General features: G+C 41.9%; 1 protein-coding gene across 2 annotated transcripts in view; it reads right to left on the bottom strand.

The window, feature by feature from the left end:
• Positions 1–23,528, bottom strand: part of camta1a (calmodulin binding transcription activator 1a) — a 389,929-nt gene that overhangs the window by 61,861 nt on the left and 304,540 nt on the right. For both annotated transcript variants that reach the window (XM_037684774.1, XM_037684775.1), the window contains exon 6: positions 20,118–20,189. In XM_037684774.1, coding sequence (XP_037540702.1) covers positions 20,118–20,189 — 72 coding nt within the window. The remainder of the gene's footprint in view (positions 1–20,117; positions 20,190–23,528) is intronic.

Genomic DNA, 23,528 nt, shown 5'->3' with positions numbered 1-23,528 from the left:
GTGTACCAGCTGGGAGATATAAGAGGCAGAACTTTTGAGGAACAGGAAGAGGCCAGCATGTTTGAGTGTGTTTCAGAGGAAGCCAGGGGCTGAGGCCTGTGATGTTTAATTCAGTAGCACATAATCACTCCGATGGAGCCGAGAGTGGGGGCTTTAAATAACTCAGCTTGGAGGGGCAGAACTGCTTCACTCTGTGTGGGGTAATGCAAGCCAGAGCACGTGTGTGTGCGTATGTGCATGTGCTTGCGCACTTGAGTGTGTAATTGTGCTTATATGTGAGTGCCTTTTGCAATTCTTATGTGTTTGTAAGTGAGCAAGCGAGAGAGCTACTACTATTTCTGTGTGTGGCTCCTTGGAGCTTTGAAATATTTTATTTGTGTAGATTGCCACAGTAAAGGTGTGTGTTTGTTCTTGTGCCGAGCGTCTGCATGCAATACAATAAAAGTGCAAAAGGCCAGTACTCAGAGCCTGAACATGGAGCAGCATTGTAGATGCCAAAGCAGGCAGGCAGTAAGTCAGGCGGTAAGCCGGGCAGTGAGGCACTGAAGGCCCTTTAGCTGCCACAACTCAACTCACAGTTTACGGCTTACTTATTCATCCTAAGGCCCTTACAGAGCTCACTAACTTCTCCATTAGTTGTGGTGGTCTCAAGTGAGAGGCCAGCTTGCCCAGAGGGAAGCAGAAAAAGGGTCATCAGGAGCCCATCCAGCTGCCATAATGGCCCCCACAAAGCCCATGGCACTGATTCTAATATTCACTGGCCATACAGGTGACACAGTCACACAAGACTAAAAGCAGGAAAGATAAGTTCACACGGCTTCTTAAAAGGAAGGAGGATTCAATTGTGTGTCTTTACACTTTCTTTTGTTTCCACCTCACAATAACCTTTCCAACCTCTGGCTTTTCTGAAGCCTTTTTTTTAACCTGCTGATCTCTCATTTTAATCTCTTCCTCCAAGGGCAAAGAGCAATTCATTTGGAGGAGGAAACAGCAACTGCCGCCTCTATCTCAGCTCTCCTGTTTCTTGCTTCCTTTCATATCAGTGCTACGTCTGATTTGTCTGTGTGTTATTTTTGTTGTTGTTGTCTTCCCCTTCGCCAGTCGACAACGCACACGGTTTATGTGGCTCTGACCATGTCTGCGAATGAATGAGAACTTCACAGGAATAGCCCAGGGAGGGAGATGTGCTGGTGCATTTTTAAACAGAGAGGACTGAAGTGTGTCCAGTCGTGAAACAGGCCAACCTGGCCACTATCTGCTTCTGCATTAGCTCACTGAGCAACAATAGATAACACCAATTGTTGGCATCAGCAACAGACAAGGCTGTGACACACAACTCACACAGTCAGTTCCATGTAGACCATAAAACCATACATACGTACGATGATTTGCGAACTTCAAGAATCCCGAGGATGTCTAATAAACAATACAGTAACAGTTACGGTGACAGAACTGCTGAGGCTGTGCTCTGTCCATTGTGGTGAGGGGCTCATTATCATTACCAGGCTGAATACTGGAGCAAACCCGAGTTCAGCTTGGCAAGACCTCCCTCAGGAGACACACACTGGCTGCTACACACACACATACACACCATATAAATGGGTAATCAAACGTCTGCCCCTGTAGAGAGAAAAAAGAGAAGCTCAAATTGTTTCCTAGCAACCGATAGTGTATATTGGTTCCACATGAAAAATGAAAAATAAAAAAAAGCAGCGTGTGTGGCTCTGAGTGAGACAGAATGAAAGAATGAGGTTGAGATAAACAGCGCATATTAGAAGGAGATAGAGGGGTTTATGGGGGTGAACTACAGAGTCGTCAGAGATAAGAGGCTGGTTTTTTTTTTGGATATGAAAAGAGACAGAAGGAAAAAAGGCACATCAGAGGTCTGCCAATCTGACCGACCAAACAGCACTTCCTCAGCCTCTCTGCGGGGGCAGTGTTGACTGCAGGTTCATACAAAACCCACAGACAAGGATGTGTTGGACAAATCATGGCTCAGACAGAGATCATCAGGGGAATTAATAAGTTGATTACACCCTGCTACAATGTGTAACGCTGCAAGGGAGGCGATCATGCAAGAATCAAAGCATTGGGTGCAGAAAAACAGCCTCAAATGAAAAACATGTAGAATCGTGAAAAAAAAAAAGGTTGTTGCAAAATTGTTAGAGATTGCTGCGCAAAGATGCAAAACTTGACGCCCAAATCTCTTAGAAGTTTCTTGATTGTTGATTAGCGCTGCAACTAAAACAAAACAAGTCGCCTTTTAGAAATGATTCAACAAAACGAAAGAGTTGCATTTTATTTGTTTACCCGTGTGCGAAGCGAGCGAAATGCGAGAAGTCGAGCAGCGTGTAATAGTCTCTGTGTGTTTTTGTAAGATACTAATGTGTGATTGCATTTGTGCGTGTTTTGTACATCTGTCTGTAAAATTGTGTTGCTTGAGCTCGTGAGAGGGGTTACTATCTCCAGCTGGCAGCTGCCACAGAAAGGCTTCCCAAAACAAGCGCCGGGCCGTGACAGAGACGGAGCAACAGCAGCCTTCTGGTGGTGTAATACGAAATTAATTGAGACCATCAATATGGTATTAATCATTAAAGCGCAGGTGCTGAGGAGGCACTTTGCTGACTGCTTCGCTGTCGGCCTCACTTACATACACGAAAAGGAAAACTTTAACCTGCTGTTTGGTAAAATATATAGTAGGAGGGCACATAAGAAGAACGAGAGATAAAGATGTAACCTTTCACTTAAAGGTCGTTAAAGGCTAAGGCTTTTTTTTTTTTTTACATACACTTCATCTCAGGCAGGAGGTTGTGGAGCATTAAGTATAGAAGGTCAAGGTCAAGGTTTTCTTTATTGTCATTAGCACCACACGTGGTACATGCGGTACAATGAAATTGTGTACACAGGGTCCCAGTTACATCCAACGAAAGTATAAATTGTAAAAGAAAAACAGTAATAAGATCTAAGATATAAACTAAGAAATACGCCAAACCAAGAACACACCAAACACTAATAATACAAAAACAATATGTCGAAAAACAGCAGCACAAACATGAGTCCGCACGAGCAGATGAGCATGAACGAACGAAGGAACCACAGTCTAGAACCGTTAGACTGAGGAGCAACTTCTACCCTGAAGCAGTTAGACATAAATCCCTAGCCAAGATAATCACTGTGTGTGTGTGGGGGGGTTAAAATCACTGTAAAGCAACTTTAAGTGGTGATATGTGACTTATCTGTGCTGCTGACTTCTTGCCTTTATGCTGCTGTATTCATACCCATCTTCTCACTACCGACTCATGTTCGGGTTGCTGTTTAATATACTGTATTATTTTACATTATTAGTGTTTAGAGTATATCTTGGATCTTTTAGAGTATCGTTTGGTGTTCGTTTAGCCCATATCATAGCGTATATCTTCAAGGTCAAGGTTCTTTATTGTCATTCGCACCGCATGTGGTACATGTGGTGAAATGAAATTGCGCACACAGGATCCCAGTTACATCCAATAAAAGTATAAATTGTAAAAAAAAACAGTAATAAGATCTAAGATATGAACTAAGAAACATGCTAAACTAAGAATACACTAAGAACTAGTAGTGCAAAAACAATATGCCAAACAGCAGCACGAACATGAGTCTGTGTGAGCAGATGAGGATGAATGAACACAGCAGAATGAAATAAATCAGCAGCATGGATAATCAGCAGCACATATCAACAATCAAGTGGCAGTACAGTGATTTTTTTTCATACTGATTATCCTGGTTAAGGATTTATGAGTCTAACAACCTCAGGGTAGAAGCTGTTCCTCAGTCAAGTGGTTCTACACTTAATGCTCCACAACCTCCTGCCTGAGGAGAGTGGGGCAAAACGTGTATGTGTTGGGTGAGTGGGGTCCTTCATGATACAGGTGGCCCTCTTCCTGCATCTGGAGGTGTATATGTCTGTGATGGTGGGGAGACTGACTCCAACAGTCTTCTGTGCAGCCTTCACCACTCTCTGCAAAGCTTTTCTTTCTGCAGCTGTGCAGCCTCCATGCCACACGTTGATGCTGGAGCACAGGATGCTCTCCACTGCACACCTGTAGAAGGAGGTGAGGACTGAGCTTCCCAGACCAGCTCGTCTCAGCCGCTTGAAGAAGTAAAGTCTCTGATGTGCTGTGTGATATCTTAGATCCTTATATATTGTTTCTTTTATACTTTATATTTGTGCCATTTTTGGGTGCAACTGGGACCTTGAATCCACAATTTTGTTCCACCTCATGTACCACATGTGGTGCAAATGACAATAAAGAACCTTGATCTTATTTGAGCTAAATAGCTACTAAATAGTGAGTTAGAAATAAAATTATAGTGAGTATTCTGAAAGGTTTTGATATCCCAGAATATCAGGTAAACTCCCTCAGAAGCCATGTTTCTTATAACACCTAACCTTTTGTGAGGCAAAACACATTGAAGAGCGAAGCGCCGGCATTAATCAACCAGAGGAGAGCCAAATTGCAGCAACTACATTAAGCCGTTAAGCACACCACGTCTTCAAATTGTTGAAGGTGCCTCACTGAGATGAATGCTTCTTCCTATGAATAATACATCACACACATATACACAGCCATATACACAGCACAACTTTTTTGTGTATGAGCATATGTGGGCGTGCACAAACACACACTAAGCCGTGCACGTGTCTCACTGAAGCAGTTTGACAGCTGTGCAGGATAGTAAAATGCAGTGAGTGGCAGAGTTCAACACTTTTCTTCAGACTGAGTAAAGTCCGGCATCAATGGCCTCCAAAGGCGTCTCATCCCAAAGTGCCTCTCTCCATGTCTGTCAGTGTCAAGGTTGAGCTTATGAAATGTTTATGATTCAAGAATTGTAGATAAGACGAAGATTGATCTGGATCAAAAGGCAAATAAGATTGCCAAAGCTCAGAGTCAGCTGAAATGCAGGCGGAGGCAACGGAGGGGAGAAGGAGGAGGAGGCGAAAAGACTTGAAGGAGAAAATGCATTAACACAGGTCTAGCCCCGAGAGAGCGCGGAGTAATAAATACTTCCTCAACGCTCATCTACACCGGACACACCAAACAAACTTCGACATATCCTCAAGATGAGCTGATTGATGCTGTGTGTGTTTGCGCTTTATCTATAGCTTGATTGCCGTTATGACTGACACATGCGGTCCATGGCTACTGACTCTGTTCTTGTTTTGTAATGTTTTTAAAAGAAAGATGGGGGAAGGCGACAACAATGCTTTCAAAAACTACAGGTCAAATCTGGCAAAGAAGTTTGTCCAAAAGCGAGACATGTAAGAATGCAAGACTATAGAATAAAATCTACAAAGTTTTTTAATCAAATATATAAGATAAGATAGTGCGTAGCCATAGACAAGAGCTCAGAAGATAATAGGAGGCCCTGACTGTCTTCCGTACCCTGGTGCTGACAGATCTGCTTAAATTTATGGCGTCTAACTCTGGCGCAAAATAGGAAAGGATGTCATCAAATAGAGCATTTTTCAAAGGCCAGAAATATGTGTATGTATGCATTCAGCTGTGTATTTGTGTGTCTGCAGCTAGGCCAGATAGAGGGATAAGACCCTTTGATGAATCTCCCAATGGACCTGGCCAGCTTGCAGGAGCGGAACAGAGAAGAAGCCACCAGAGAGTTGGGGTCCAAGCTCCAGGGCCCGTTTTCTCCCTCCCTCTCTCTGCCAGCCTTCCCTTTACCTCCTCTGATCAATACTGGCTCCTAATCACTAAGGACAGTATGGTAGTCCCATCTTTCTCTCATCTCCTCTCAGTTTTTTTAATCACTTTTACAACTTCTGAAGCTTCTATACCTTATTGCCAACTAGCATAAATTAGATACATTTGCTTTTTCTCTTTGTCTCTGTGTTCACATGTCACCCCCACTTTTAGCTACACACACTCTGCTGGTGTTTCTCTGCAGATTTGTGAAATTAAATCAGAAAGTCTGTGTAAATACACGAGCAGGCTTATACAAGGCTGTTAAAATGTGCACGTGTCTGTGTGCAACAAGATAAGAGAATACCCTTAGAAAAGCGACATAAACATAAACCCCAGTGAATTATGTGCAGCGTGCATAAACTTGAATAATAACACGTCGCCTCATTTTGGTGGCTTTATCCCAGTTATCTAATTGCTCATGTCTTTTTTTTATTCTTTAATAAACTAATGAGTGTTGCTGGGTTGAGGCCTGGAATCATATAGGAAGCAATAAGAAGAAGTGCTTTAAACCCCTACACTGCATCAGAACAGCTGAATAATTTGCAGGAGAAATAATTACGGGGCAGAGGAGCAGGCATCAATCCTGGAACACCGACAGTGCCCTCGCTGGAAACTACCTCACCCATAAGCCAAAGCTCCATTAGGTATTGTCTGGGGCCTGCAGGCTAATTTGTTTGCATCAATAATACATTCAAAGGATTTATCTAACTTGCAAATGAGTGTTCGTTTACTGGTTCAAGAGGAAAAGAGGATGGTGGGCAGCAGGAGAATAGGTGTGAAAAGCTGAGGCAGCTGTTTGGGGATATCTGAGACATAGTTAACTCTTTATTAACAGCAGAGTGGAGGTCCATATCTGGTTAGTTAGAGAAATTCAGATATATTTGCTTCCTGACACTCAGCAGGAACAGCTACAAGTTATACAGAGCAGAAAGAGGGCAACATGTGAGTATCTAACTCTTGGAAATGCATTAGAAATTAATCTAAGGCCCACTGCAGCCACAACATATCACCTGCTGCACCAAATACTTTGACCAAAAGCCAAAATGTTTAAATGACAAAAAGTCCACATCTTAGTTTTTTACTAGAACAAAGGTTACAGTATTAATAAGACTTAGTGAGCTATCAGTAGTTGTTTGGCATATTGTTTTTGCACTATTAAGTGTTTAGTGTATTCTAAGTTTAGCATATTTCTTAGTTCATATCTTAGAACTTATTACTGATTTTCTTTTACAATTTATACTTTTGGTGGATGTAACTGGGACCCTGTGTACACATTTTTGTTCCACCACATGTACCACATGCAATGCAAATGACAATAAAGAAACCTTGACCTTGATCAGTGGGGGGGAGGGGCATTGAGACCCACATGGTCCTTTGAGCTCAGTCACAGGATGGCTTATAAAAGTTGGGGTCACAACACAAGAGATGGTGAGGATGAAAAAGGCCAGAGAAATGGAAAATTGGAGAGGAGGAAGGAAGCTGGTCATAAACATATGCTGCCTCTCGATGCCAAGGCCCGCTGGCTCATGCATCTCACACATACGCTGTGCTGCTGCTGCTGCTGTTAGCACTCAGGCCCTCTCCAACACACACCACAACACTACTTAGTCAAACAAAGCTGGAGAGATGAATCTGGAAAGAGACGGGGTCTCCCCACTCAGCACTGCCAGGACACGGTGGCATAACACAGACTGATTAAACATAGGCATGTACGGAGTGGTGGCTTTCAGCTGTTTGGTTAACAGCTCTCTGAATATGTGACTCCACTGATGTTACTCATCAGAAAATACTGTTGGATAAACTGTGAGGTGAATTGAGAGATTTGCTCCCAATATTTATCTGCTCCACTTTGATGCATTATTGGTGAAGGCAACAAATATTCATTCGTTCACACCAGGTCATAAATGTAGTGATGGAGTAAAAAAAAAAAAAAATCATTGTATTTTTTTTTTTTGTTTTAACAAAAAATAAAAAATATCATTGTATTGTATATACCTGTACATACTTATTAGAATTTGGCATCACTAAACCACAGACTATCAGACTGGAAAAAAGTAGTTAGTAGTAGTAGACAAAACATAAAAAAGCTGAATGAAACTAACCGTTTTCCATACCAAAAAAAAAAAAATCCTTTATTTGGCAATCATACGGTTAAAACAATTGAAGTAACAGGGAAACTGTTTACTTTTGACGGTGTTGGAGCTAAATAAAAAAGCATAGAGATGCCAGCTGCAGCTGAAAGCAGAAGCCTTGGCGCTATGACTCTAGCCTATTGAATCTGACACTTGGGACATAAAACGTCACCTTTCTGGTGAGAAAATAATCTGGCAGACTGTGGTGGTTGTTCTTTTCAAGAGTGGGGATCGGTGGGTGCGTTCTATTTACAGAGAAATAAACTATTCATCTTCCTTGGTAAAGTCTATTGAGGGGTGCATAAAAAAAGGGTCCTGTTGATGGTTCAACTTTATATTCAGGAGAAACAATGGGACTTCTGTCCCGACTGTGGAGCACTGGGCTAGCTCTTTACCCTCACTAAGGTCCTCAAGGGGACATGGAAGTTTGCCCAACCAGTCTACATATGCTTTGCGGACTTGGAAAAGTCATTCCATTCTGTTCCTTGGGGAAAGGTGATCTGTGAGTACTGGATTGGGCTTGCGTTGCTACAGGCCACTCATTTACTATAAACACAGTGTGAGAGTCTGGTGGCAGTAAGTTGGGCCTCTTCAGGGCAAAAGTCCGACTCTGCCAGGGTTGTCCATTGTCCCAAATTTTGTTTATAATTTTTATGAACAGAACTTATCTGTGCAGCCAGGTGGATGTTGTACGGACGATGTGGTTCTGTTGACGTCATTGTGTTGTGATCTCCAGCTCTCACTGGGATGAGGATTAGCACCACAAAATCTGATGCCATGGTCCTCAGTTAGAGAATAGTGGATGGCTCTTTCCAGGTTGGGAGAGGGGGCTGCTTCAGGTGGAGGATTACATATTTCAGAGTTTTGTTCACAAGTGGGGCAGCACGGTGGCGCAACTGGTAGAGCTGCTGCCTCTCAGTGAGCAGGTCCTTGGTTCAAACCCCGGTCCAGGGGCCTTTCTGGGTGGAGTTTGCATGTTCTCTCCGTGCATGCGTGGGTTTTCTCCGGGTGCTCCGGTTTCCTCCCACAGACCAAAAACATGCATGTTAGGCTGATTGGTAACTCTAAATTGTCCCTAGGTGAGAGTGAGAGAGTGAATGGTTGTTTGTCTCGTTTGTCTCTATGTGGCCCTGTGATGGACTTGCGACCTGTCCAGGGTGTACCCCGCCCCTCGCACAGTGATTGCTGGACATGGGCACCTGCGACCCCCATGACCCAAAATGGAATAAGCGGGTAAAGATAATGGATGGATGGATGTTCACACTTGAGGGGAAAAATGGGGTGTAAGATTGACAGATGTATCGGAGTGGCAGTATTCCACAGCATTGCATCCTCTGTGCTGATCCATTGTGCTGATGAGAAAGATGATGCTGGTCTACATTCGAACTGTCTCCTATGGTCACAAACTCTGGTAAGGGCACCCCTTCGATGCCTCCCTAGGGAAGTGTTCCATGCAAGTTTAACTGGGAGGAGGCCCTGGGGAAAACCCAGGGTACACTTGAGAGATTATGTGTCTTGGATGGCCTGTGAATACCTTAGAACAGGGCTATTCAACTAAACTGCTCAGGGGGCCACAGTTTCTGAAAGCCAGCAGCACAGGGGCTGGACATCCAGCAATTAAAGTCATTATGTAAATAAATCAAGTATTACAATGAACTGTTACTGTTTAAATTTGTTTGTTCTGTTGCATTGACTCATAAATTGACTGTAAATGAGTCCTCGAGGCTCAATGGGATTTACCTGTATAAATAAAGGTTGATTGATTGATAAATGCAATAAACAGAAGCCCAAACCCAGAACCCGCTCCACCCCCAATTATTATTATTTATTTATTTATTTTTTTAATGAAGTCATTGGTGGGCCGGATTGAAGCCGCCAGTTGAGTAGTCCTGCCTTAGAATCATCCCAGAAGAGCTGGAAGAGGTGGCTGTGGAAAGATCTGGGCTTCCCCGCTCAAGCTGCTGTCCCTGCGACCTGACTCCAGAACAAGCAGAAGATGATGGATGAAAGAAAGAATGGAAGTCGAACATGTGACTATGAAACAAACAAGGACAAGTTGCTTGTTTAACAAAACTCACAGTAACACAAGAGGTGGAAATAGTCCAATTAAGTTTTAACTGCTTGAGTAACAATTTAGGATTCACAAAAAGTTCACACACTAATATATCTATGCAATAATTACATAAAATGTGTAATTTATGGATAAAGTATGTTGTGTAATAAACTGCAGCAGTGTAACTTTGAGAGGATCAAGATCAATGTTTTAAATGGGATTTTAAAATGTTCCTTAATGATATGAGAAAAATATTTGTCTTGAAACAGGACTGAACATCACTCCGCATGAGAAAACACAAACCAAATCAGATCCAAATTGGTTTCTAACTCGCACAAGTGCTCAAAACACACACACTTCTTTGATACCACACACCTACACATCAAGTAAAGTACACAACCCAGAACACAGCAATACAGACACACATATGCCCTCAGACGCTGGGATATATGATAACAAATGCTTGAATAACACAAAAATCAAATTCTGGGTTCATCTTGCAATCTGAGCCTCACAAATTCAATTTTCCTCTGCAGTCTAGCCACCTCACATTCCACGCCTTTTCCTCACGAACGAATGGGGTCAGTATCGTCACAGAAACATCATCCACTGCTCTCGCCTCCCTCTCCCCTTTCTCAGTGAATGAATGCTGAGCACTGGTGCATATCTACACAGGGATGGCAAGGGTACCAAGGAGAGAAAATCAATACTATATCTCACCACTAAGCACAATCCCAACCAAAAGCAGCTGGAGTTTGCAGGTTGCTCCATAAACTGGACAGCTTCATCTGCCTGGCCACTGTGTCACTGGATTGCTACAGTAATGCACTACAACACAATGGTCTGGGCCAGAATCTACCAGATGCAGAGGTACACATACTCACAGGCTCGAAAAACAAAAACACACATACACAGTGACAAACAGCGTTCTCCCAAGGGCCTGGGAATTGTAACAACATTGAGAAAAACCTCTTGCGAGGTAAGTGCAGTGTTGATAAACACATGTCCTTCCTCACAACCAAGTAAAGACACCTCCAAACCCCTTTAGTCAAACATACCTGTCCCCGTGTATGTCCATATAGACTGGTGCTGGAAAACTACCCCATACAGTACACACACATGTATATATACAAACACACAGGCTGATATAGCCCTTAAAATACCTGTTCTAAAAATAGCAGATGGGAAACAGAACCAAGGCTATTATTATTGCGTGCACGTCCTGCTTGGTCCCACCAAGGAAGGGGAAGAGACTAATGATTTTCCTGGTGCAAGCAATTAAAAAACTATTTGTCACCTGCCAGGCCGCATATGACGTTATAGGAGGCTTGGCAGAGAACCGCAGTGTAACACCACATAGAGAAAATGTTCACACACAAAGTGGGTTGCAACACAGAATGAGGTGCAGCAACAAAATGGGGCACAAGAAACAGGTGAAGCTAGAGGGTTACATAAAAAGGACAGCTGGAGGAAAATGAAGCAAGACTGGAGAAAATGATGCTTTGAATGGAAGGACAGAGTTGGGTAAAAGGTTGATTTATACGGGCAGGTTAATACAGGCCAGCATTAGCCTGAGACAGCACACTGCCATCAGGAAGTCATGTAATATTTAGAATGCAGCCAGTAAAAGTCATTCTCCTGCTGCTGAGCTCCTGGCTAAAATACAAATGTATATTTCTGTCACTATACTTACGCTCTATGAGCACAAAGAGCAAAACTTTCTGCCTTCCACCTGTGAGATCTACTCTGTCTTATCTCACCATTTGTTTTTGGCTGCCTTCTTAATTGTGCAAAACATTCAAGCTTTTACATTTCATATTTTTAACTGAATTGTTGACATTCAGTTGGATCTGTTCTGTAATGTAGAAACGCATATAATCAGATTTAAGTGAAAATCAAAGCTTTAATATATTTTAATGACTCCCTTTGCCTGTTTGGCTACGTTTTTTTTTTTTGTATTTGGAAGAAAACAGTGAGATAAGAAAGTCTTTCTAAGCTGGAAGCCCCTGGAGAAGCAAAGACTGTTTTTGTTGTTGTTGTTGTACCCAGTTGGGATGTGTCAGGAGAGGGATTTATCATCTCTATGCTGAATGAGGGTTAGGATGCCACACAAGGGGCGCTCAGCCTGTCTAAAAGCTCCTACATTTTATAAGAAAATGCACCCTGATGCTGCTACAGAAGGCCAATCTTCAGCTCCAGGGCAATGAGGAAACCTATATAAATCGGGTAAGGGTGGGGAGGGTTCTAAATAATGTTAAGGCCAGCATTATGCCTCCTTTGCAGTTCTCAGACCAACCCAGATCCAGATTGAAGCAGCCGCTCGGCTGCAGTTATTTATGAGGCAGCTCGTTAACGTTGGGTGATTTGCACTGCTCGTTTGCCCCCGCTCATCTCGACCAAATGATATCATCTTCTACTTCTAATCTTCTAATTCTAATCGCCATTCTCAAAGCACCCCTGCCACCAATCGTTTTCTACCCAACATGCCATCCCATTTTCCCATCCCTCATATTTTGCATTCCTTTTCCATCTCCTCTTCCTCCCTCCTTCCCCTTTTCTTCCTGGTTTGTGTGGGCATGGTTTGAGGCGGGGGTGCAGACAGAGAGTGGAACTGTTCTACTGAAGTGTGTGTGTGCATGTTTGCTTTCAGTATGACATGTACTCGGATCAAAAACTGACTAACTAAAGTCTGGTTTGACTCTGAAGGCTGTATGTGGGCTTGCAGTTACTTTTTCACTGCCCCCTACTGAGCGAGAGCGATAGCAGACTGAAAAATAAGCTTTTTTCTTCTTGAAACTTGCAGAGGGAGATGGCCCAACATTGTTGAGAAGACATAAGACAGATAGAACTGTAGGTAGGAGTGGAGTTAGATTGTCAGAAAGTAAAAGAAAAAAAAAGAGAAAATTACACACCAAAAAATCCACAGCAACAACTGCAAATTAGAGGTTTTTTTTAACTCTTAAAATTACTGCTGAAATGTGCTAGACCTCCTTTTCACTTCAAATGCTAAATTGACTGAATACTTTATTTTGATCTTATATCTGTCTACAAACAGGCCTGTATCTAGTCCACAGAGCTATCATCTGTTCTTGGACTAGATGCAGTAAACACACACAGAGAGACAGCTTTTCCCAATGAAAATTGCCAATTATAGAAATTTCAATCAGAGCTGTTGGTTTGTGTGTCGATAAGTGGTAGCTGGTTAAAAGGGGAATTGAGATCAATAACTAACTGAATGCAGAGTGACTCCAATATTCTGGCCTTGTAGCAACCAAGTTTTCATCACACCAACTCCTCTCTACTCCTCTTTATCTAGGCGGATACACTTTCCCATCTGTCTGCTTTTACCTCAATCCTTTCTTTCCATGTCTTGTCCTTTGCTCACATCCAAGTGATGGTGTATGTCAGCCCTCATCTACAACTAATTGGGGCTCAGAGGAGTAATCAGGGCAGGACAAATCAGACAGTTCTGGTCATTAACTGTGACCAGTGTTCTCTGGGAAGCTGAGAGATACGTGCACATTTCTGCCATCCCACTTGAGCCTGCAAAACAACATGGGCAGACCCATGACATGAGCAAGGATTGGCAAAGAATAGACTCCACTTACTGTGGATCCATTGATTTCCTCTGGTTTATAACCCTCACAGACAGGAAATAAACATAAATAAGGCCTGGATGATTTCACAATATTTGTAGGGAGAGAGACTGCTTGTGAAATCCAACACGGAGTGAAATCGTTGCAATTTTAAAGCTAATACAATCTTGAACCGACATGATTTCTGCTCTTAAATGTAAACCTTTTCTTTGTGCACATCTGGGCTTGCCAGAAAACAGAGAATGAAGCAGAATATTATGTAAAATATTGGTGTCAGTACCATTTTCAAAGTCACAAAATGTAAACATGTCAATGGCTACTTTTTCTGAAAGTGGGGTGAATGACTGCAGAGCAAGATGAATGTCAATTCCCCTTACTGGCAGAGCCCTAACCTTTCAGAAGGACTGAATTATTTAAGCACCCCATACCTGTTGTGGGACTCTGTTTCTCCATCTGGACAGAGGCCGGTTATGAGGCAGTGTGAGTCTTTGGCCAGGCGCACCTCCTTGGCTGCAGAGGGAAAATGGCAAGACAAATGCGGCGGGGGATTTGTGATAATTGGCCGTGCTGGTGGGCCAGACAACGAGCCTACTGAAAAGGTCGCAGGCACTGAGGAACTGATCAGTCTGCCACAAAGAGAGAAGCTCAGTTTGCCTCTTGGGCTTTGCTCAACTTCTCCCCATTTCTTTGTTTCAAGAGAATGCACTCCAGCAGGGGTTGGTAATTAAGTGACAGAGTGACCTTCTGTTTGTTTAGAGGACGGAGGCCTTAGTCTCACTGTTTTGGGTGGGTGGACTTAAAACTAACTTTATATCTTTAGAGATTTCCAAAAGAGTTAAAATAGAAGTTGCTAGCAAGATGTGCATGAATACAGCAGAGAGAGAAGGTTAGTGTCAGTGTGTCGGCACATAAGGAGTAGAAGAAGGAGAGGGGGCACCATGGGGACATGGCTCACACCCCAACATGCTCCTGAAACAGATGTTCTCCTCATGGCGTAGAGAGTTGGGGCTTGCCAGCAGCAGCATGCTGCTGAGAGCACCATGGTCTCCAACCATAGTGCAGCAACAGAGTGGCAAAAGTCTGAGGCACAAATGTGCAAAGACAAGAATGTGTAAACACTGACAAGTACGCAGACACACACTCCCAAAGCATGTGCCACCACCTGTTCTCCTGCCAGTCCAGTGTTGCAGTTTTGAATTTAACATTAACATCAGGTAGTAAAGTCAAAGTCACACACTATAAGTCTGAACTCATACTCTATGGAGATGCTTTTCCATTTGATACAAACAACAGCCTGCATAGCTAAAGGCAATTATATTTCTGCAGCCTCCGTTTGCCCTGAGGTTGCAGACAGCCAGTCAAAACCTCACCAGGTTTTACAAACTCTCTACCCCCTCAGTGAAATCAACAGAACAGTGCCCGGGCTCATCCATGATTTATTTCAGTGAAATATTCATTATGTAGCCTTGCATAGACTGGACGCATCTGATGTGCATCTGGACCTGACAGCTCTGCTCCGTCATCACACATCACCTGAGCCACTCTGAGTCAGGCACCTGTCTTCCACCGCTCATCGCAGAGCCAACGGAACTGATTCGAAGGAAAGAAGGGCTCTGATAGCTATAAAGAATCTATCTGTCTGCCTTTAGCCTGCAGGCATGACCACTGTGGAGCTGTGGAATCTTGCTTGCGCGCCTAACCATGGATTCACACAGTAATGGAGCTTCTCAACATTTCTCATTCAATTAGCCAGACTGAGAGGAACCTCTGTCTTTACTAGTGTTGAGGTGTGAAGCACAACGTGCACATGCGTTAGTCCCTGTTCACAATCTGCTGACTGCATTGGCTTGAGGTAGTTTTTGATAAATCAATACCACCAAAAAGAGGAAAAAAAAATGTTTCAGCACCACAGACAGCACCACACAGTTTAAAGTGCTAAAGGCTCTCCTTAACGACAAAGGTATTCTGCCTGTCCAATTAGGCAACCTTTGAATGAGTCTATGAATTCAAATCACCAAAATACTGTCTAATACTCCTGGAGTGATCACAGGGACAACAGTGACAACTCATTTTCCAACATAACACTGATTCAAGTAGTTCCAAAGTCATTATATTCCGAAGGACTAATGTAATAGGAAAAACGTACCAGCAGTGAATGATGATATTAATAATGTATTCATGTGAGACAGAGACTAGAGCGCCGTGGCCTAAGCTGCGAGAGGTAAGAGGGAGAAAGTGATAGCTCTGAAGAAACAAGGTCGTCAGCATTCCCTCCTGCCTTACCAGTCACTTTATTATCTCATTCCTCTCTCCTCTGTTTTAAAGCAGGAAAAGCAGGGAGAGGATATTGACCCCTCTCTGTGTTCGTGGCAGGCAGTGGGACAAATGAAGTTTTCCCTCAGACCCCCTCCGTATGAATGTCATAATTATCCCCACCTCCGTGGCCCCGCCGGCCAGTACAAACTCCACCGTCTGATTTGATGGAGAGGCACAAGTAGGGAATTACATTCGATTAGCACTAAACAAGAAAAAGGGACAATGGAATCAATCAGCGATGCTAGGACAGGCAAGTTTCTTTGTGTCATTGAGTATGTGTGTGTGTTTCCTCATAGCTCGTACCTGACAATACATTTGAATACATTGTTTATGCATACTGCAGCTGTTAAGGGTGTTTAAATGATTTCAAGGTGTTTATGATGAGTATTTTTGCAGCTAGTGTTGAGAATTTACCATAAAAATAACAAAACAATAAAAACTAACTTTTTTGTTTGTTTGACAGAAATCTCACATAGTCTACATCAACAGCAATTGGGATTCACTGTTTGTAACCCTTGGATAACTGCAGCTCTCCTTTCCCTCCATCTCAGCCATTTGCTGGGATGGGGCAAACGTTTCTAAAGTGGCCTAATGCCATGAAAAGGAGGAGGTGGAGTGGTGGAGGTGGGATGAGCAGATTGAGAGTGAGAGGTGAAAAGAACAAAAGAAAATGAATGCGCTGGGAGAAGACCCCCCCTTGCAGGTCTTTCTTCCTGTCCCCCGTCTCATTACCCAGGCTTTGACTCAATAAAGAGTGGATAAGGAGTGGATAAAGAGGTGCACACACCCTTGGTTAATACCCCCCCCATCTTTTTCTTTAAAATACCTTTAATCAATCTCACTCTCTCCGTCTCATTTTAGGCTCCTTGGCTTTGCCACATGTATGTCCAAAATCACTTTTATATACCCACACAATTGCATTTGTACCTGTTTCACCCCCAACTTCAATCTTTAAATCTATATTCCTCTCCAAGTCTTCCTGTACTGTAACTTTTTTGAAAAGTTGTGTCCCTCTACCTCTTTCATTCACCTCCTGTCTCGACCCTCAGTGTCCTCTGCGTTCCCTCCCTGTCGGTGCTGTGCAATACGAGTTATTTTCATCCCAGTCTCTCCTTGACTGTGGCTGCTGGATGGTTGAATATTTACATTTTTCACTCACTGGTGACCTTTCCCTGTTACCGCTCCGGGAGCTCCAGTCTCCTTGCCGCTCTGATGTTGACAGACTACTGCTTGCAAATCTCATATGGACACAGCAAATGGTACACAGGGAGTTGGAAACAGAGGGTTCAGAGATTGAAGGAATGTGAAAAAGAAGAGCTAGTGAGGGAATAAGAAAGGCTGTGGACAAGCTGGTTGAAACTGTTTGAAGGAGACAGGGGTGCTGAAGGTTTTCAGGCATTTTAAGGAATGTGAACAGAGGTGTAATTCTTTCCCCCTAGTGCCAAAATTACTGTTGTTTCTCGTCCTCACCCTAATGGTCTAACACTCACTGCATCAAAAGAGATGCATATTTTAAAATGCATGTTTGTGAGGGTTTTGGCAGCAGAGGGGTACTGTTGTCTGAACGAATGGATGTGTTTTTGCAGCTCAAAGCCTCGAGACAAGCGCAAGAAGATCTTCTGAGCAGTGTGAGGCAAAGGCCAAAGAGTCACTAAGTAGTTGTTCTCAGCAACAGGAGAGGAAAGTTGAGTCAGAACATTCCTAAAAGTTTGATAAGTGTTTGTGCAGAGAGACTGAGATGCTGAAAATGAAGGTTGTAAAAAAAAAAGAGTGACCCAGTGTGACCCCAGCTCATGATGCAAAGAGTGTATCCATGTTTTAAATGTCTCCATTTCTTAGCATAACTTGAGCTTGAATCTAATTTCAGTCATCTTCTTTAGAACTATAATTTGAGGGCAGGTACATATTTTTAGCCCTTTATCAAAACAACAGTGCAACCATTTTCATATGTTAGCTAAAGTTATTGCTGAAAACCCTCTATGATTGCTTCAGAAAAAAAAAATCCTTATTTCTTCTATTCAGAGTCAGTAATGAGGAAAAAAAACCTTGCAACTTTGAAAAATTATATAAAAAACTTAGTTTGATGCATCATGCAGTAATAACAGTAATATCTCCAATTTAAATTTATAGAGCAAAGACAGAAGAATGTGGAATTTGTTCTGTTTGAAGGGAATCTCAGCTAATTCTACATGAATAATTCTGACACATTGTGGAAAAAAGAAAAACTTTTAATGTAAAGACCACTTTATAACACTCTTGAAAGCCGTTCACAGTAAATAAATAAATAAAACATCTTGTGAATATAATGATTTGGAAATATAAGGAAATTAAAACTGCCAAATTATCTTTGCTGCCTGAAAAGGAGACATGAGCCGGGGCAACATGGAGCAAAAGAGAGAAATAAAAAGACGTGCAAAAAGTTTTGTGTGTTCGCCTCTCGGAACCCTCTGATGATTGTAATGGGTATTTAGGCATTCTATATTTGCTACTTAACCAGCAAAGACTTTATAGCTCTGTTCAATGCACCAAAGATAATGAGACAACTTGAACAAAATAGAAACATTAAAGGCTAACGTGGTGAAAAGGAGACATTAAAAGTAGGTTTTAAAATGTAAATCTCCACTAATTTAAATTTTTGTTAAAAATCAAAAGGGAATTAAATGTATTAATATTTTATAAACTTGATTATTATGAGGCCTGTAAGAAAAAAGGAGTCCTAGTTTTTCTAAACTTTGTTTTGTGTTAACAGTTTAAATATTGCTATGGGATTTTATTTAATTTCCTGTTTGTTCCTTTTTAAATTACAGTTTTACTGTGCATGTGTAAAAGAAGAAGTGACAGACTACACCAAGAATAGTCATCGCTTGCTGCCAAAGGTGAAGGTGGTAACATTTTTGCCCGTGTCTGTGTGTATTCATTTGTTGTAGCATTAGCAAAATATCTCAAACCAATAGACAGATTTTAAATAAACTCCCAAAAAGAGTGTGTTGGCTGCATCTCTACAACTGATCAACCCAAGTCAAGACAGTCAACACAGATAACTGGCCTTGATTAAAATGACCGTAACTCAGTTTTACAGATATTGAGCTAGACTTGGTTTAATAGTAGCTGAGAGTCGTTCTCAACACATACTTCAAGTGCTAACAGATCACGCAAGATCACTCAATATTGCATGAAATCCTGCATAATTCATTTTTCATTCAACCTTTATTTATCCAGGTTAGTCTCACTGAGTCACGAGGACTCATTTACAAGAGGGACCTGTTTTAGACAGACAACATATAAAGTACAGACAACAATAAACTACAGTAAAAATGCAATTAAAATAAATGTAGTGTTATAAAACAACAAATCAAGGTGCCATAAAACAAGGTAAAATACTAAAAACAAGAACATATTTGCTTTAATGTTTCCATTGACTTGAACAAGTCCTAATAATATAATGTATACGGTTAGATCAAATGGGTACAACTGTGTCTCGTCATAGATGAGCTTTAGATTTTCTTAAAATGATGCTAGAAAGAAAATTATTCTTATAAATCTCTTATGTTTGCCCTAATTGAAAACCTCAAAGTTGCTTGTACTGCTTAACTGGCAACGTTAATCCTAAATTGTGGGACACACCCTCGTAACTTCTTCAGTCTTAGTCTTAATAACACATCTATTCCACTGATTTGTTGCAGATGCATCTAAAAAAAAAAAACACTTGCACAGGCCCCACAAAGTCCTATTCCCTGTTTTGATTTTACATCTCCTTCAATCTGTGTGTAACAATGGTTGTATCAGGAATCCTCTAACGGTAATGGCTGCTATGCAAAAAAGGGAATAATGAAATGTATTGGGTATGTGATCAAAGGACTACTATTTACAACCACTCTCAGTCTGCCGACTTGATGACCATCAGTGAGCACACTGTACAGTACAGGGAGGCTCTTCCATCACACTTTTACTGCCCATCACTGCAGCTGTTAAGCAGAGGAGATGGCAAAGCTTTTAGCAGACTGAGATACCGTCCTGCTGGACGGCTTGTATGGGCAATGCCATCAGAAAAGTGAATGACTGGGAAAGATAAGGGAAATGGAGGCTGGGGAGTAAAAAGGGATAGAAGAGAGAGGGAAGGACAGGCTGGCGTCCGCCTGCTGGCTGTCAAAGGTAAACGCTTCAGACTAATAGAGACTGATATCACGAGACCCATTCAGGGTTTTTGTGGAGAGACAGAAGCAGAGTTGGTGCGTAAACTACAGTGAGGCCAACTGTGAGGAAGGATTAAACCAATTCTTACCTGAAGCAGCCAGTAGCACCTGCGGTGGAAGGTGGGGATGATGGAGGAGTGGACGTAGCAGCCATACAAACACTGGAAGGAGAGCAGGAGAAAGGACAGAAAGGGGACACATTAGAATAATGTGAAAACAAAGGTTTGACCTCTCAATTGGCCATGGCAGCTGTAATCTTTGAACCCTTTACCTTAACCCTTCAGCTCATAACTCCCACTTGGACCTGCCAGCATATGGTCAGGCTATTGTTCGTAAAAATAATGACCTGAATGAGAAAAATCTAGTGAACCTCTCAGCACTGTCTTAACATCCCTAGACAGTATAACACCTTTCATGCCCTGCACATCCACTAATTATTTAGCACCCATTTGTGTTTTGGTAATATTAACGCTTCCTCTAATAGTGTAGGTAATTTGAATCTGAGAAAATATGTATTAAATATACAGTATGATTGTAATTAATGTAAGCAATCACATGTTGGGGCTTCACCAGAAAGCAGCTTTTTTTTTAATCCAATCAAAATGTACATATTTACGAACAATATATATTTATCTAATATACCAGGATCTTGTCATTATTCAGAAGTTGTCTCTGTCAAACGTACAAAGAGCATTTCTATCACTTGTAAACTTTGCACCGGCAGCAAAAAAGTTTCAGCCACAAAATAATACATCTAATTCATTGACGCATCAAATACAGCAGCACAGCAGAAATGTGAAGCTTCACAGTCGTGGAGGAGCATTAAATGAACAAGATTAAAAGAAGTTTGTTGCTGCCTGTGCCTTATCAGGCCTGAAACACTCAAATGTGTGCAACTACGCAGTTTGGATAGTTGTACACGTTTCAGTAAACTTAATCAAAGTTTAAAAAAGTGAAGTCAGTACTTTAAACAGACACCTAAACAAGCAGGTTTAATTGGAAAGGAATGAGTAAGGTAACCTCAACAAAAGAGTAGTGAAAGTAACTTAATCTACTTCCAAAGTAACTAGCTCTATGCTGCCTGAGTGTTATCCTGGTTGAAAAGAACTCTTGACAAAATCACCCTGCAGAGGAAACCGGAGCATATAACTAAAGCACAGTGTTATTAATATCCTTATCGTAAACAGATAATACTGAGTCTGGGGGCTCATTACAGCAAAAAGAGCACGGCAGGGCTGATAACACCTCCTGGTATCTGGCACAGAGGCCAGGAGACATCCTCCACAAGCCAGAAGCAAAGGTAATATACATTAAAGCACAACGTACTGAGAGACAGCAACACTCTTTCTGTTCTCTCTGTCCTCAACCCTTCTGGAGACACGTGGCCCTGGCTCCCAACAGACCTGAGGGGGTAATCGGGCTGTTTCTTATAAACATAAACAATTTACAATAGCTTTGCTCAGATTTAACAGTGAAAACCAGGCTGTGGTTTTTGCACAATACGATATTTGCAGAAGGTTGATGTGAGGCGAGTTGCTACTAAGACAACAAACTTTGCTCCTGAAGGGGTGAAGCAAGCAGGTGGAGAGGGCTGCACCTCACACAAGCCCTCTTTGGTTTAAATGTTTGATAAGAAATCAGGAGAAATCACTGCTGGGATGATCCATGCGCTGTTAGAAAACGTGCACATGCACAACAGCTATTCTTTCCGACATGCACGCAGACATAACATGGGATTTATTATTTAGCAGCGGTACTGTATGTGTTCAATAAGTGAAGGTGGGTTTCCTGAGGCGCTGTGAATGAGTAGGCTGTGGCGAGGGGACGGGCGTTGGAGGAGGAGGGAGAAGAGAGGGTGTCTTAATATGTGGATGCTGGACTACGTAGCTTGGAGGACCAGATGATAAATAGGTTCCTTGAAGTGTTCTATGTGCTTGTCTTGTTTAATTAAAACCTAGTTAAAATGAACAGGGCTCGCTGAGGAGGTTGGTCTGGATAAACATCGATTTCCCAACATCAAACTCTCTGATGAATGTTCGGCTACAAAGGCAAGGCACACAAATGAAAAGACACATTACACTCGCAGATCTCACAGATACATCAGCACAAACACAGGTGTGCGTGCCTGTGTAACACAAATGCAAAACAATGGAGCAACGCACACACAAACCATCAGCCCTGTCTGTTTCTCCAGGTGTTCCATTGTTCTATTCACATCTACGCGTTAGTGGATTTCAATACTACTAAACTCTGCTTATGAGAGTTTGAGATGGTGAGCTCATGCCGACTGCCTCCTTTTCTTATGTTTTTGTAGTCTCATCCATTACAGCTGTCTGGAGTAGGATGTGTGCCTCCTCCCACTCCTATAACTCTGCCATCCATTACTCTGCACTGACAAACGGACAGACACTTCCTCCCACACCCACAGAGGAATGAACATCACATTTCAACCACAACAGCAACGCACAACCATGCTGTGCAAGTTTGATTATTTATGTCATAACCTGCACGTTGTGCTCTTTCTGTGTATTAGTGATGCAATGCTTTGTACTGATCTTTAAAGCAATAAACCGTTGGCATATTTCACCACATTCTTGTGTTGCAACAGTTTTGTGAAAGGTGCTTACAAACAAAAATGCCAACACGGTCTATTGAACACTTGGCATTATGTGCAAACGCCAAACACTGCTGCAACTCTAACTTTGCATTTATTTTCTCCAGAGCACAGGAAAATGCATGTTTTTATAAAGTCCATGCACATCCAAAGGATAAAAAAAATATTTAAAAAAATGTTTCTTCTCAAATTGTACAATGTTACAGCACTTTTTTTTTCTTTCTAAAGTTTTACATTTTAGTTTCTCTCAGGTATCATTGCCAAAACAAACAAGAAAGAAAACAAACAAAAAAAAACCCAGTTGACTCTGACGGGTCAGTTAATTGATCCAAAAATGCAAAATGCCCAGCCAACTATTTTTGTTGAGCATCAAACTAACCATTTGAATTACATCCAATGAGTTACAAAATGATGCCACGAAGTTAAATGAAAATGTCTTAATCATAAAATAAGCATATATAAACAGTGCTGTGAATATATATATATATATATATATATATATACATGTGTGTTTATGTATGTATGTATGTATGGATTTGTATGTATACATATGTACCACTCTCTAAGAATGACCTGCGGTCAGGATGTGAGCAATTGGACAGGAATTCTACGACATGATCGTAAGGAATGACATGTCTGCCACAGTAATAGACCCATGTAAGTGGGGTGAGTGTGGAGTGAATAAATTAGTCTCTGGGCTGCTCTCCTTTCTCTTTGTTTGTCCCATAACTCAGCAACACAAAGCAGCATATCCGACAAATAAGAAGTGTAAAGCATAACACAACTGTTGCACCTGTCAGTGCCAATATACAGTGGGCATCAAATACATTTACACACATACACACACACACACACACACACACACACACACACACACACACACACA

Source organism: Nematolebias whitei, chromosome 11, assembly GCF_014905685.2.
Source record: "Nematolebias whitei isolate Nwh7 chromosome 11, NemWhi1, whole genome shotgun sequence".
Taxonomy (NCBI): Eukaryota; Metazoa; Chordata; class Actinopteri; order Cyprinodontiformes; family Rivulidae; genus Nematolebias; species Nematolebias whitei.
The sequence above is the reverse complement of the archived record's forward strand: the minus strand, read 5'-3'. Positions and strand labels throughout refer to the sequence as shown.